The sequence below is a fragment of the Sinohyriopsis cumingii genome, chromosome 7, assembly GCF_028554795.1.
Source record: "Sinohyriopsis cumingii isolate HCF-2022 chromosome 7, ASM2855479v2, whole genome shotgun sequence".
In the NCBI taxonomy this organism is placed as follows: Eukaryota; Metazoa; Mollusca; class Bivalvia; order Unionida; family Unionidae; genus Sinohyriopsis; species Sinohyriopsis cumingii.
In genome coordinates this window covers 75,665,332-75,682,927 of record NC_142967.1, presented here as the reverse complement: position 1 = coordinate 75,682,927, position 17,596 = coordinate 75,665,332, and the positions used below count along the sequence as shown (strand labels likewise).

The window sequence follows — 17,596 nt, the reverse complement described above, 5'->3', positions numbered from 1 at the left end:
TGTATGTATGTATGTACGTACGTATGTAAGTATGTATGTATATATGTATGTAGGTAGGTATGTTAGTCCGAGTTTCCTCTGACCCTTGTCACCCCATTTTTGATATTTTGACATTAATGATAGGGTGTAGGGTCAGAGTCCATCCCCTATCAAAAAGTTAGAATTCGCCGACACCATTTGGCGTCGGCATGGAGTAGCCGCTTACTAGCCGGCCCAGCAAACTTGAACGACCCTTCATCAAGATATACCTGCACGAAATCGACAGAAATATGATTTTTTTCTTCTCAAAATTCGTGAGCATAGCATTCATCTCTTTAATCGTCTTACAGACGACACGAAAGTACATCGTTGCTGAAATTTGACCTGGATCTGGCAATTTGCATTCCGAGTGACATGACTATACAAATCTCGCAACCTACATGCCAATGACATCAGAGGTCATATAGTCATGTGATATCGACAATAAACAAATTTCCAAAGTTGTTATACAGAGAATTTAGACATATTATATAGGTCATTTAATGTTTTTAAATACATATAATGCACACTTAATTCTAAACATTTATTCTGAGAACAACGACCAGAAACCTGTTGGTATCGCAGCAGGGTGGAGAAAACCATTTTCAAGAAGTACTGAGCACGTGTCAGCAATGCGTTTTTTTTGGTGTCACGTGACAACCACATTGACATGTGCTCTCTGCGTAGTGGATCTGGCTTTCTTCAAATTGCTGCAACATTTACATATTTTCAGTCGTTGTTTTCACAAAAAATATTTTGAGAAGTTTATGTTTTTCATTGTTTTATAACAAATTACTTGACTTCCATTTATATCTTCGTTTTGCTTTCCTACAGCTTGAATGAATGGATAGCTATTGTATTGCATGACGGAGTTTCACAAACGTTGATTCGTTATCACTGACCCGCCCATTTTCATAAAAACTAAATTTGACATGATGCTTACCTGAAAATAGAGAAAACTAATGTTTTAATGTGATAACCTTAACATTAACACTGATCATTTTGCATCCTCGGATGCGGGAGGTCGTGGGTTCGATCTACGGCCGAGTCATGCCAAAGACTTACACTAATGGTACAAACAGCTGCCTCGCTTGGCGCTCAGCATTAAGAGGTTAGTATTAGGACTGGTCGGTCTGGTGTCAGGATAATGTGACTGGGTGGGACATCATGCTACATGTATGCGGCATGATGCCCCAGTGCTAGACGTCACTATAAACTGCCACGCTGCGGACATCGTAGCGATATGACTGAAAAATTGTTAAAGCTACGTTAAGAATCCAAATCTCACACTCTGATCATTTTGTATACCAGAATCATCAGTAAAGTGTAAATACGTAAGGCACAAATTCCATTCGTACTTTCTAGATTAAAGATTTTTGGAGCACAGGGAAAGTTTACCCTTACAATATGTACACTTGACTAAGTTTACTGCAACGGATGAGTTTACCCTTGCACTGTGAACACTTTATGGTCGGATTGGGGGTGGGGTCCAGGGTTTCTGGATCCTGCCTCGGCTGAAAAAAAGAAACGTATACACACACGACCATTGTTTTAATTTTGCACACGTTTATTGGGTTTTATACAAACTTTGAGTAAATAAACACATGGACTTTTGTTTTGTTGCCCTTTCGAGGAAAGTCAATGCCTTTTTGAAAGTTTGGGTCCCCGCCCCAACACTTGACCCGATTTGGCTATGCACGTTACTGCCACTTACCCCTCACCACGGACACTTTACTGCCACGGGGTGGGGTACCTTTGCACTAAGTACATTTACCACGCGGAGTTTACTCTGACACCACGTACACTCTACATCCGCGGGATAATGTACCCTTAAACTACGTAGACTTTACAACCACTGGGGAATTTACCCTTACACTACATATTCTTTACTGCCACGGAGTAATTTACCCTTACACTACCTAGAATGTACTTCCACGAGGTAATTTATCCTTCCATTACCTAGACTTTACAGCCACGGGGTAATTTACCCTTACACTTCATAGACTTTATTGCCACAGGATAATTTACCCATACACTACCTAGGCCTTACTGCCACGGAATAAGTTATCCTTACATTACCTAGTCTTTACAGCCACATGGTAATTTACACTTTCACTATCTGGACTTTATTGCAGCTGTATAATTTATCCTCACATTACTTGGACAATACGGCCACGGGGAAATTTACCCTTACACTACTTAGGCCTTACTGTCATTAGGTAATTTATCCTTACATTACTTAGATTTTACAGCCACGAGGTAATTTACCCTTACACTATCTATACTTCATTGCCACGGGATAATTTACCCTCACACTACTTAGACTTTACTGCCACTGTATAATTTATCTTTACATTACCTAGACAATACGGCCACGGGGAAATTTACCCTTACACTACCTAGACTTTACTGCCACTGGGGAATTTACCCATACAATACGTACACTTTACTGCCACCAGCAAGTGTCTCCTTACACTACGTACACTTTACTGCTACGAGGGAGTATACTCTGTCATTAATTACATTTTATTGCCATGTGGGGAGTTTACCCTTTACGGTACGTACACTTTACTGCAACGGGGGAATTTACCATTTACACCACGTACACTTTACTGCCACCAGGGAGTTTCTCCTTACACTACGTACACTTTATTGCCACGAGGGAGTTTGCCCTTTAATTAATTACATTTTTTTGCCATGGGGGAGTTTACTCTTTACACTACGTATATTTTACCGCCACGGCGGAGTTTACCGTTTACAATGCGTACACTTCACTGCAACAGAGTAGTTTACCCTTACACCACATACACTGTACTGCCACGGGGGAGTTTACCCTTTACACCACGTACATTTTACTGCTACAGGGGAGTTTACCCTTACACCACGAACACTTTACTGCAACAGAGTAGTTTACCCTTACACCACGTACATTTTAATGCAACATAGTAGTTTACCCTTACACCACGTACACTTTACTGCCACGGGGCAGTTTACCCTTTACACTACGTAGACTTTACTGCAACAGAGTAATTTACCCTTACACCATGTACATTTTACTGCCACGGGGGAATTTACCCTTACACCACGTACACTTTATTGCAACAGAGTAATTGACCCTTACACCATGTACATTTTACTGCTACGGGGGAGTTTACCCTTTACACTACGTACACGTTACTGCAATATAGTAATTTACCCTTACACCACGTACAATTTACTGCTACATTGGAGTTTAACCTTTACACCACGTACACTTTACTGAAATAGAGTAGTTTTTCCTTTCACCACGTACACTTTACTGCAACATAGTAGTTTATCCTTTACACTACGTACACTTTACTGCGACAGTGTAATTTACCCTTACACCATGTACACTTTACTGCTACAGGGGAGTTTACCCTTACACAACACACACTTTACTGCCATTATGGTAAGGTTTGTATAAGCTGGATACGCATGTATAGGTCTTAGTTGTATTTCATTTCCTGTTTTCACTTGGCTTGATTAAATTCATAGTAAAGGAACTCAACTGGTCTCATTGAAAATTCAATGCCGTTCTAATCAGCAACTCCTATCGATGGCTGGCAGGGCACTCGGCAAATTTTCCACGGGATTCTCGCAAGCATCTGTGTTTGTGACAAAAGACTTCATCCATCGAGGCTGTGTTGCACTTTATGGCGTAGAAGAACTCGTCGTGCTTGATACGTCGCAGAGTTTCGCAAATGGCACCGGCGCAAGTTTTCTTCACCACGTGTACAACTTTGGCATGGATGTAGGCGTGGATGTGTCTCCTCAAGCTTGGGGGCCAGGATCACGCGTAATGCAGTCTGTATGCGGACCACAGTTTGCTTTGTGTTTCCTTCATCCCCAGAAGTACACATCATCCATCCGCGGCTAGCAACAACGTCCTAATAGGCCGAATAACAAATGACGTTGTGTTAGAGAGTCCGCCACGGATGCAGGAGGTCGCGGGTCCCAAACCCAGCCGAGTCATACTAAAGACTTACAAAAACTGGTATTAGCAGTTGCATCGCTAGGCGCTCAGATTAAGAGATTAATGTTACGACTGGTCGGCCTGGTGTCAGGATAATGTGAATGAGTAGGACATGATGCTGCATAGTTGTCGAATGTTGCCCCAGTGATAGACATCACTATAAACCATCAAACTGCAGACGCTGTATCGATATGACTGAAAAAGTGTTAAAGCTACGTTAAAACCCCAAATCACACACACACACACACACACACACACACACACACATGACGTTCAGGTCTGTCACAGAAGGGGGCAGGACTTCCAACGGGCTATGGTACGTGCAGACGGCATAGCCAGATAGTCCACAGTGGAAGTACCCGGGACAGGGTTTCCTAGTGGAGGGAATGGGGTCAATGACTTTGTCGGCAATGATGCCTATGCTGTGTGTACCGCATCCACATAGGCAGAAGTGTACATATTTTGTAGATTAGATGTAGAATGTCCTGTGCTGTGTGTACCGCATCCACATAGGCAGAAGTGTACATATTTTGTAGATTAGATGTAGAATGTGTTTGTATTTCCAAATTTCTGAATGGAAGTATTTTTGCTACTTTTTGCGATGGTTTATGCACAATAATGGTTGCAGAAAATTAAGGTAGCACTGCAAAGAAAAAAACCCCACAGAAACATGCCCAACAGCAAAGCTCGTAAAGCCACTGTTCTGAGCCGGCATCGATAGGACAGGACTTAAAATCATTTACGCTTTTTTGTCCCCTGGGGCCTTGTGGGCCCCGTCAAACGAAGGGCGCATCCCTTTTTGTGCAAGGAGAAACATGCGATAAATGAGCATCTAGAGAACCCGGCATCTTCATGATCCTCTTGCATCTACTCGCGAAAACTATATCTCAGTACCATGGACGACAGTCAATATTCAAAGACTACTTCTGAATAAATACCCGGATGATGTGAAAATATCCCAGTCTGACTGTTCAGAGTGACACCTGAGGTGATCGTTATCAATAAGAATAAGTATACAGGTACTTCCATATATCTTTCTGCATACACGAATGTGACTGGTAAAATACTTACTTTTTCAAGTTCTTCTTTCATCGTTCGGCTATAATGTCTGGCATTAATTATTTATGTGTACATGCCTATGGATAGCTAATTTTGGTCTTAATTTTCTTTCTTTCTTTAGCGCATGAATGACTATTCTTATTGTGAAATTATTTTCATAAAATGCTGAATAAAAAACAGTAACGATATTCGTGTGCAATCATTATCATAAAAAGCCCAATAGTTACTGGAGTGTGTTGTTGGTGTTCATGTCGTTTGTTTGGTGTTGTAGTGGCTGGTGGTAGAAGTATTAATACTAGCAAAAGTAGCAGCAGAAGTGGTCTTAGCAGCAACAGTAGTAGTGTGGTAGTAGGAGCAGCATCAACAATAATAGAGGTAGTAGCAGTAGCGAAACCCTATTTCAGATTGTATTAATGAGACTTCTTTGAGCTCTTCGTAAAGACGATAAATGCAACAATTTTTCATCATCACCATCATCATCATTGATTTATAAAGGGTACCTCACTTAGAAAATGACTATTTTCCCCATGAAGACCTCTTTGATAAAATTAATACCCACCCACCCAAAAATATTAAATATACAATAAAAACTTTAAGTAAAATATCTGTAAGAAGGAATGTGATTGTTGACTCTTGAATTTAAGTCCGTGCACTATCAGTTTAGATGAACTGTTATTAGAAGTAGCATCGCTAGGCGCTCAGCATTAAGAGATTAGTGTTACGACTGGGGACCTGGTGTCAGGATAATGTTAGTGGGCAGCGCATGATGTTGCATAGCTGTCGCATGTTGCCCCAGTGCTAGACATCACTGTAAACCATCACACTGCAGACATTGTAGCGATATGACTGAAAACTTGTTAAAGCTACGTGAAAAATCCAAATCACACACACACACTACCTGGCTACAGTTTTATGGAATTCATTTCCTTCAGATGCAAAAACAGCTTAAACTATATACATATTCTAATAAATTGTTTTCGCATGTGTACATATTATGTATCAGTGGCTGCGTCAGTAAAAAGTATTCAGTTATATAGAATTTCCACAAAATTTTCTCTAATCCGCAGAGTTAGGATAACTATGTGTCCATAGTCTATGTCGATAGCTAGACATATTTTGCCACATATGCAGAGGCAAGGATATGTGTGTGTCCGTAATCAGTAGCGACAGTTAGAAATTATTGCATTTAATACGTATCTCGTGTGCATCCATTTATTCAGTTGGTAATACACGTCCAACACGTGCATAAGAAGATGCTATATTTAAGTATTCAATAGTATTTGTCAGGTAAATGCATGAGTCAGTGGTCACATTCATGTTATTATACGGTATTCTAAAAATCTCTTCTCGTACTTACATATCTGCATAGGTTATCCCAATTTACACGTATTAATAAGCAGTTGCATGTTAGTTGTATGTTGTTAAAATTGTACTTAATATAGGAAATGGGATTCTACTATATTAGACTTATGATTTACCACACACACACACACACACACACACACACACACATATATATATATATATATATATATATATATATATATATATATATATATATATATATCCATCCATCTAAAATTAGCGCTAGCCTTATTATAAGAAATGGTATGCCCATCGTATTAGCCATTTTTCAGCACAAGATAGGCTATACATATGATTTCCAGTACTTTTATTTTATAAGACTCTATATCAATAAGTTTTTCTTGTGTGTTGTATTAACATTATCCCATCTGTACTGATCTAAGCCAGAAGACCATAAAACACTTAAGACTGAGTTTTAATATCAGCCAGTAAAATAGTATGTTACAAGTGTTACAAAAGTAAAGTCTCTTTTGATTTGTTGATCACAAATCTCGAACTAGTGCTCAAGTGATCTATCACCTCCAGATCAGGAATGCCGTAGGATAATACGCATCCATTTTATGGTCAGGGCCCCGAGTGGCCCAGTGGTCTAAAGCGCTCTCCGTTACGGATCACTGCCATCTCACCTCTGTCTGCGTGGGTTCGAATATCGGATTCGGCTGATGTGGGTATCTGAGAAAGCTTGCTAGTAGCTTCTCATGGGTCAGTGGTTCTTTCCGGAGTTTTCCCGGGTTCTTCTTCCATCATTAATACTGGCATATCGTGTGCTGAAAAATGGCGTTAAACGCTACAACAACAACAACAATAACACTTTATGGTCTCTCCTATTGCTTTCCAAGATATTTTAAGTTCTCGATTTGGATCGTAGTTTGCGATGAATTATTCGTCGGCAGATCGGTGTGTACTCTGTTTTGTAGTTTGGCATGGGTATTAAACCAGCAACTACGGTATTCTGATATGTATAGGACACACGTACCATACGACCATGGAACTTGCCCACGGATCATTAGTCATTTTGGTAAGATTTAATGTTTTGGCATATCCACTGTTTAGTTCAAGTCGTTGGTTTTAAATGGACATCCATTGTATCAGCCTAATTTAGCTCCACAAAGGAAAACGCCACTTAGTTTTCTCGCTAACAGTACCTATAGAAATCTCAATTGTATACTTTGAAATTGACACCTCACATGACAAAGTGTGAGACAAAGCGAAAAGATAACCTTTAACTGCACAGTGAACACTACTTTAAATAAAAATATCCAACACATTGTGAACGGAGCATTTTTCTACCTTTTAAAATAAATTTTTTGTTAATTTCTTTCAATCCAGAAAATGGATGAAAAGCTTAGCTACTCTCTGAAAGGGACGTTCACACCATTTGTTGTGAAATCGAGGATATCCATTTGTAACGTTTGGAAATATTGATGTTGATTATAAAATTGCTTTGGGTTGTGAAAATCAGATCTCGCTAAAAAAAAAAATGGCAGTTCAGTTTTTACCAAAACAAACTCCTCCATGCAGGTAAGATTATTTAACTTCAGAAACCATAATCATTTTCTCTTGCGCTCTTTATCTGACTTTATCTTGTGTGTTTGCCTTATTGGCAAATGTAAACAATATTTGAATTATTTTTATCCCTAAACGTCATTTGCTTGCATCTTTTTTTAAAATGTCTTCTAGCAGGTTTATTTATCTTATTATGTACAAAGAGTTGTATATGGAGACCAAATTTTAGTATCGCCTCATTAAAACTGTTTCAAAGTGACCTCGTAATTGAATTAATACAACAATACTAAAGTTGCAAAATGTACTGTTGCTACAGGTAAATGACAGATTCAAGCACCTTCGACAGGACATGTGTTAAGATGCTGTATTTTTTCAAGATGCATGTACATGTGTCAAAGATAACACAGATACTGCATCCCAATTTATATTGCAGTTTTCTAAAAAAAATTCCCGTCATCTTGCAATAGAGTTGATCATTGTGGATAATTTGCAATAACCTAAGGATTTAGTGGAAGTAACGGAAACAACGCACACGATTAAGAATGTGACTTGTATCATAGAGAAAAATCGACATGACCAGTTCGTTGTTGTTGTTGTTGTTGTTGTTATTGTTGTTATAGGGTTTAACGCCATTTTTCAGCACAATATATGCTATACATGGTGGCCAGTATAAATGGTGGAGGAAGAACCCGAGAAAACCCCGTGAATAACCACCCACCCACGAAAAGCTACCGGCAAGCTTTCTCACATACCCACATTGGCCAAGCCCGAGACTCGAACCCACGCAGACAGATGCGAGATGGCAGTGATCCGTAACGGTGAGCGCTTTAGACCAATCGGCCACTCGGGGGCCCTGATCAGTTCGTATATCCACCAATGTGTCGAAAACTCAGCACAAGTGATCAGATTATGTATCGCAGTAATGATCTTTACAATCTTGCACAGATCACCCGCTCCACTGAATATTCTCACCTATTTAAATTTATTCTTTTTTGTGGGGTTGGAGTTTTAGGGTGGGGTTTGGGTTGTCTGCATGTAAAGGTCACGTGCTTGACGCGACCAACGATACAATATTTCCTTGCACTTCACGTAGCGACCTGTGATTATGAGTGGTTACAACCTACTTGATCCCTCATCCAAGTTACTCTCCTGTTTTGTAAGATACTCCATCCCACTTCGTCAAAACAAGCTAAAACTAAATAAAAAATGATTTAATATATGTATTTTCTTTACATTTTCTAAATGTACGGTTAAATACAAGTACAAATACATGTGATCAAACAAAATCAATGTGACCAGCTATACTATATACAGGAACAAGAAACATTAATTATTAAAACTTGAATAGGCACAAATAAATATCCACATTATGTTAAAACCAATGATACATAGCTGATTGTAATGCATTTTAAGATGCTCATTGAACAGTAAACTCCTCAAAACCGAAACTAACTTGTTACTATTGACTTTTGGTCTTATGAGTTTCAATGTATTGCAAAGTTAGCAAAAAAATGTAAAAGGCGTTCATTGCTTCAATTAAAATAAATGTAATAGCAGAAACTAATAATATTTTTATAGAAACAATTACTCTCTCTCTCTCTCTCTCTCTCTCTCTCTCTCTGTACAAATGCAACATATTTCCATTTTAAACTGTTGAGCTTAAATCTAATGATTGCAAGAAGTGAGTGAGCACCCTAATGCTGAAAACTACACGTTAATGGCTCATTATACGGTTTAGGAGTCTTCATACTACCCTCCCCGGTTGAATGCAGTGGATAGTTTGCTGATTTAGGTTGCAACTTGTTTTGTTTCAAAAGCAGATATATTCCAATTTATAGAAGACTGTTCAAATTTATGTCAAGTTTGCTATCTGGATATAAGAGAACAATTGTCTATATGGTCCCGTTAAGGGTCTTTATATATAGAACACTTGTCTATATGGTCCCATGAAGGATATTTATATATAGGACATATTACATATAGGATACTTGTCTATATGGTCCCATGAAGGGTAATTATATATCGGACAGTTTATATATAGGACACTTTTGTCTATATGGTCCCATGAAGGGTCTTTATATATATGACATATTACTAACAGGACACGAGTCTATATAGTCTATGAAGGGTCTTTATATATAGGACATATTACATATAGGACACTTGTCTATATGGTCCCATGAAGGGTATTTATACATAGGACATATTACATATTCGACACTTGTCTATATGGTCCCATGAAGGGTCTTTATATATCAGACATATTACATATAAGACATGAGTCTATATGGTCCCATGAAGGGTCTTTATATATCGGACATATTACATATAGAACACGAGTCTATATGGGCCCCTGAAGGGTATTTATATAGGGGGCATGTTACATATAGGACAGGAGTCTATATGGTCTCATGAAGGGTCTTTATATATCGAACATATTACATACAGGACACTTGTCTATATGGTCCTTTGAAGGGTCATTATATATAGGACACTTGTCTATATGTTCCCATGAAGGGTCTTTATATATCGGACATATTACATATATGACACTTGTCTATATGGTCCTATGAAGGGTCTTTATATATCGGACAAATTACATATAGGACAAGAGTCTATATGGTCCCATGAAGGGTCTTTATATATCGGACATATTACATAAAGGACACTTGCATATATGGTCCCATAAAGGGTCTTTATATATCGGACATATTACATATAGGACACGAGTCTATATGGTCCCATGAAGGGTCTTTATATATCAGACATATTACATATCGGACACGAGCCTATATGGTCCCATGAAGGGTATTTATATATAGGACATATTACATATAGGACACGAGTCTATATGGTCCCGTGAATGGTCTTTATATATCGGACATATTACATATAGGACACTTGTATATATGGTCCTATGAAGGGTCTTTATATATAGGACATATTACAACATAGGACACGAGTCTATATGGTCCCGTGAATGGTCTTTATATATCGGACATATTACATATAGGACACTTGTATATATGGTCCCATGAAGGGTCTTTATATATCAGACATATTACATATAGGACACTAGTCTATATGGTCCCATGAAGGGTCTTCATATATCGGACATATTACATATAGGACACTTGTCTATATGGTCCCATGAAGGGTCTTTATATATCGGACATATTCATATAGGACACGAGTCTATATAGTCCCATGAAGGGTATTTATATATAGGACATATTACAACATAGGACACGAGTCTATATGGTCCCATGAAGTGTCTTTATATATCGGACAGTTTATATATAGGACACTTGTCTATATGGTCTCATGAAGGGTATTTATATATAAGACACATTTTTATATAGGACACGAGTCTATATGGTCGCATGAAGGGTCTTTATATATCGGACAGTTTATATATAGGACACTTGTTTATATGGTCCTATGAAAGGTCTTTATACATAGGACATGTTACATATAGGACACGAGTCTATATGGTCCCATAAAGGTTCTTTATATATCGGACATATTACATAAAAGACACGAGTCTATATGGTCCCATGAAGGGTATTTATATATAGGACATATTACATGTAGGACGCGAGTCTATATGGTCTCATAAAGGGTCTTTATATATCGGACATATTACATATAGGACACTTGTCTATATGCTTCGATGAAGGGCCTTTATGATAAAATACACTTGTCTATATGGTCCCATGAAGGGTCTTTATATATCGAACATATTATATATAGGACACTTGTCTATATTGTCATATGAAGTGTCTTTACATATCGGACATATTACACATAGGACACTTGTCTATATGCTTCGATGAAGGGCCTTTATGATATAATACACTTGTCTATATGGTCTCATGAAGGGTCTTTATATATAGTACATATTACATATAGGACACTTGTCTATATTGTCATATGAAATTTCTTTACATATCGGACATATTACATATAGGACACGAGTCTATATGGTCCCATGAAGGATCTTTATATATCGGACATATTACATTTAGGACACTTGTCTATATGGTCCCATGAAGGGTCTTTATATATTGGACATATTAGATACAGGACACTTGTCTATATGGTCCCATGAAGGGTCTTTATATATCGGACATATTACATATAGGACACGAGTATATATGGTCCCGTGAAGGTTCTTTATATATCGGACATATTACATATAGGATACAAGTCTATATGGTCCCATGAAGGGTATCTAACTATAGAACATATTACATATAGGACACGAGTCTCTATGGTCCCATGAAGGGTCTTTATATATCGGACAGTTTATTTAGGACAATTGTCTATATGGTCTGATGAAGGGTATTTTTATATAAGACACATTATATATAGGACACGAGTCTATATGGTCCCATGAAGGGTCTTTATATATCGGACAGTTTATATATAGGACGCTTGTCTATATGGTCCTAAAAAGGGTCTTTATATATAGGACATGTTACATATAGGACATGAGTCTATATCGTCCCATGAAGAGTCTTTATATATCGGACATATTACATTATAGAACACGAGTCTATATAGTCTCATGAAGGGTCTTTATATATAGAGGACATATTACATATAGGACACGAGTCTATATGGTCCCATGAAGGGTCTTTGTATACCGGACAGTTTATATATAAGACACTTGTCTATATGTTCTCATGAAGGGTATTTATATGGCACATCTTATATAGGACACGAGTCTATATGGTCCCATGAAGGGTCTTTATATATAGGACATATTACATGTAGGACACAAGTCTCTATGGTCCCATGAATGGTCTTTATATATCGTGCATATTACATATAGGACACTTGTCTATATGGTCCCATGAAGGGTCTTTATCTGTCGGACATATTACATTTAGGACACGAGTCTATCTGGTCCTATGAAGGGTCTTTATATATTGGACATATTAGATATAGGACAATTGTCTATATGGTCCCATGAAGGGTCTTTATATATCGGACATATTATATATAGGACACGAGTCTATATGGTCCCATGAAGGGTCTTCATATATCGGACATATTACATATAGGACACTTGTCTATATGGTCTCATGAAGGGTATTTATATATAAGACACATTATATATAGGACACGAGTCTATATGGTCCCATGAAGGATCTTTATATATCGGACAGTTTATATATAGGACACTTGTCTATATGGTCCTAAAATGGGTCTTTATATATAGGGCATGTTACATATAGGACACGAGTCTATATGGTCCCATGAAGGGATTTTATATATCGGACATATTACATATAGAACACGAGTCTATATAGTCTCATGAAGGGTCTTTTTATATAGAGGACATATTACATATAGGACACGAGTCTGTATGGTCCCATGAAGGGTCTTTATATATCGGACATATTACATATAGAACAGATGTCTATATGGTCCGATGAAGGGCCTCTTTGATATATAATAAACTTGTCTATATGGTCCCATGAAGGGTCTTTATATATCGGACATATTACATATAGGACACGAGTATATATGGTCTCATGAAGGGTCTTTATATATCGGACATATTACATATAGGACACGAGTCTATATGGTCCCATGAAGGGTCTTTATATATAGGACATATTACATATAGGACACGAGTCTATATGGTCCCATGAAGGGTCTTTATATATCGGACATATTACTTATAGGACACTAGTCTATATGGTCTCATGAAGGGTCTTTATATATCGGAAATATTACATATAGGACACGAGTCTATTTGGTCCCTTGAAGGGTCTTGGATTCGATCCCCGGCCGAGTCATACCAAAGACATACAAAAATGGTATTAACAGCTGCCTCGCTTGGCGCTCAGCATTAAGAAGCTAGTGTTAGGACTGGTCGGCCTGGTGTCAGGATAATGTGACTGGGTGGGACATCATGCCACATGTCTGCGGCATGATGCCCCAGTGCTAGACATCACTAGAAACTGTCACACTGCAGCCATCGTAGCAATATGACTGAAATATTGTTAAAGCTACGTTAAAAATCCAAATCACACACACACACACACACACACACACACACACACACACACACACATATATATATATATATATATATATATATATATATATATATATATATATATATATATATATATATATATATCGGACATATTACATATAGGACACGAGTCTATATGGTCCCATGAAGGGTATTTATATATCGGACAGTTTATATATAGGACACTTGTCTATATGGCGTCATGAAGGGTATTTATATATAGGACACATTATATGTAGGACACTCGTCTATATGGTTCCATAAAGGGTCTTTATATATAGGTTTGCTTGCGTGTTTTTGTAATAGTCACACATGGCCGACTAGCGAAAGTAATTGAAATAATGGGTACGATATTGTTACATAAAGGGACGATTTAGAACGCAGTTGTTCAATATTGCTAACGTTCATACTAACCATAATACTCTTCGTTATAATATTAGAATCTGCTGAGGTGGATAAACTTGAAATGATGGTTATTGTTATGTTTACTGATATCAGTTTGCAGGCTGACAACACGAGCGAATTTCAACAAACATTCTTTTTCTCTTGGGATTTATTTTCGGATGATATGGTATGCGGATTGTAAAAAATATAAGCCATAATTAACCATTATGGTCTTTATTCAAATGTAATGGCAATGATACATCCGAAATTCGTACAGTTATGGCGGACATACATAAGACAATATGTGTAAGAACTGATTCTTATAGAATGATAGGTGCTGAAAATAACATTCGACATCGTGTCAAAAAAATAAAAAGCATTGCGATTTTAATGTTTAATATTGTTTCTGAAACACTGTAATGAAAACGTTAAAGAAGTCAAAGGTTCTGAAAGTAAGTCGTTGAAGTTTGCTCTATAAATTTGGAGGTCCGACTAATCAGAAAGCAAGTTGCATTTAAATAATTAATCGAGAAGTAGCACAACTTAATGTAGATATCGATACTCTTTTCAGGAATCGTTTTGGAAGGATGCTTCGCGCCTATACCCCGGCCTCGGGTCAAGAATCATTTACTCGGGCCGCCCCACAACCCAGGAACATGGAGAACATGGAGGACATACGGCGCCAAATCGTGGACCTGGTTAACAATGGTGAAGAGTCTGTGGCACTCACTGTGTATGAAATGCCGAGACCAAGCAGCAACTCTGTCAGGGAAGATTTTCTTGCCAAGCTTGATGCAAATACTCAGCAACTCAGAAACCTTCGCTCACCGCGACAGAGACAGAAAGCGGTCAGGCTTTTCCCTATACCAGATTCTCAGAATGGATGGAAGCCAAAACTTGAAGTTCTTGGTGTTGGTGATTCTAGCAGAACAGAATCTCCACCGCCTCGAACCCCAAAGACGCCTCGTCAGAAGTCTTCAAGGCAGAAAACAGTGCGATTTAGCATCAACGACAATCCTAACATAAAAATGTCTAGAGATACATCGTCCCCTCCAAAGGGGGACGACGTGAAACCAATAGACAAGAATTATGAGATACGAGGAAACGCTATAGGACTGAAAAAAGGCGGACTACGCAGCTTGATGGCATACAAACATTTGATTGAAGAGACTGAAAAACGGAAGCATTCTTTCCATACCACCCTTAATATATTTAGAAGAAGAATTCGACTTAACCAGGAAAAATTTATTCAACCACACGAAAGCACAAATGAGGATTATATTATTCACAAAAATGCTACTCAAAACAGAGAGGTGCATTATCCCAGTGGAGACGAAAATGGACGCAGTGTCACACCTATAAACATACCCAAATCTTCGGGAAGTAATGCGCAGCGATTGCGGTCTTCTTTGGCTGCAAAACGAGCAGGAATTAAAGTACCTTCAAATCCAGAAGACGTAGAACAGAAAGATAATCTTAAATACTCATACAAACTACCGGATGATCCGAATTGGAAAAGGGATTTTTCTGAGCAGGAACGTAAGGATGAGGGAATTCCTAGAGTGAAGACATATGTTCTTGAAGAGGATGTAACAAGACTAACCAAAGGGAAAGGAGATGCATGTGTTGCATTGACAATACATAATCTAGACGTTCATAATTCACTGAACGGTACTCATGAGTTTAAAGTAAAGTTTCTGGACACGGAAATTTCATGTGATATACGACTAATGGATTGGCTGGAGGAAAGCAATCATAACTGTATGACTGCTGGTTTTTATCCTACAAAAGAAACGATCGATTTGCAACCTCCTCCTAGTCCTGCGTGGTCGAAACTAATTTAAATTCCTCACAGTGACTATGTGAAGACTTATGAAATATTCTTTTCAATCTCGCTATCGCTACTTATATATTCGCTCATATGTAATAGAATAATGAGCGTGCTTAGTCTGGTAGTCTTCGACTAATTGTCAAAGTAATTTGTTCCGAATGCCGACTTCAGGTGTTTGTTCGTTTTTATTTCTTTACTAAAACAAAAGGAGATCAAATGAGAGATTACGTCGCGCCTAAACTCAGTCAAAGATTCCGATTAGAAACGCATTTGTGAGCGATAGTGCAAAATCAAGTCAAATCAAAATCCAGAATACGGTCCTGAAAGATGGTGAATATGTTATTATGGCCATACCAACTATCGAGCAAGGATCTTTGGGATAAATGTATGAACGATAAGCCATGTTTCACGCAATTAAGAAACCGAACAAAGTTGCAGATTTTCATTTGATGTTGTGATGAAAGAACTTCGACTAAAGGTCTGTAATGAAGGGCAAGGTGTCATAATCAAATCTTGTCGCCTGCTTTATGATTTCATCTTTCGAATGGTAGAAAAGCAGGGCAAGAATAGATCATGCCATTTTCAGGGAGGTCTTTAAGTATTTAGTACTCTACATAGTTCCACGATACGTAGAATGTCCGTATCAAGTAAAAATTTGCACATGCTAATGGGATGTATTTGGACGTTATCAATGCTTTGAAGATTCTATATCTGCATACGCTGGCTGCCAGAAAACTAGTCATGCCTACCTATATGTACATTATCCATAACAACCTTTCGGCATTTCGAAGTTATGGAGAATGCAATCAAAGGTAGATAACTTATGATTTAGATTATATATTCAACGTGATGTTCCTGCTATATCTCAAATGTTATTGATTTTGGTTTCGTTTTGAGAAAATGCGAAAGGGAATCACAAGAATGCGAACGGATACCGTACTACTTTTAGAGCACATTTTGACTGCGTGATATTTTCTTCTCGTATACGGAAAAATAAAAGGGCCGATTTATCAGCGTCAGCAATGTGATTTGACTGTATGTAAGAATTTGAACAGTAACGTAGATTTTCTATAGAATAAAAATAACAATACATAATGCTGGAAAGATAAAATGACAATAATTTGTCAAGAGTGTGCATTATAAGATCACTTTGCTTGTACTTTAATAAAGGTATGTGTACGTGTGTATCTCTTTTAAAGTGATGTTTGTGTGTATATCATTTTAAATATTGTACATATATTTTATTTATATGCATATAATTTATTTCTACATCAGACAAATGCAAATACTTACGCTTCCAACGGAGTTAAGACTGACGACAGGAAATTGAACTCTGTACATTCCTTTCCAGCGTGGTTGCTACAAAAATAATTTCTGAAGTTACCGT

At 37.8% G+C, this 17,596-nt stretch overlaps 1 protein-coding gene across 4 annotated transcripts in view; it reads left to right on the top strand.

Moving 5' to 3' along the window:
- LOC149795542 (uncharacterized) overlaps positions 1–17,394 on the top strand; it is a 36,696-nt gene extending 19,302 nt beyond the window's left edge. For 3 of the 4 annotated variants that reach the window (XM_089965350.1, XM_089965353.1, XM_089965352.1), the window contains exon 3: positions 14,950–17,394. In XM_089965350.1, the coding sequence (XP_089821476.1) occupies positions 14,966–16,222 (1,257 nt within the window). In that variant the 5' untranslated portion in view covers positions 14,950–14,965 and the 3' untranslated portion in view covers positions 16,223–17,394. Of the gene's footprint in view, positions 1–7,800; positions 7,958–14,949 lie in introns of those variants that run through there. The other variant, XM_089965349.1, reaches the window with a different exon arrangement.
- The last annotated feature ends 202 nt before the right edge of the window (positions 17,395–17,596 follow it).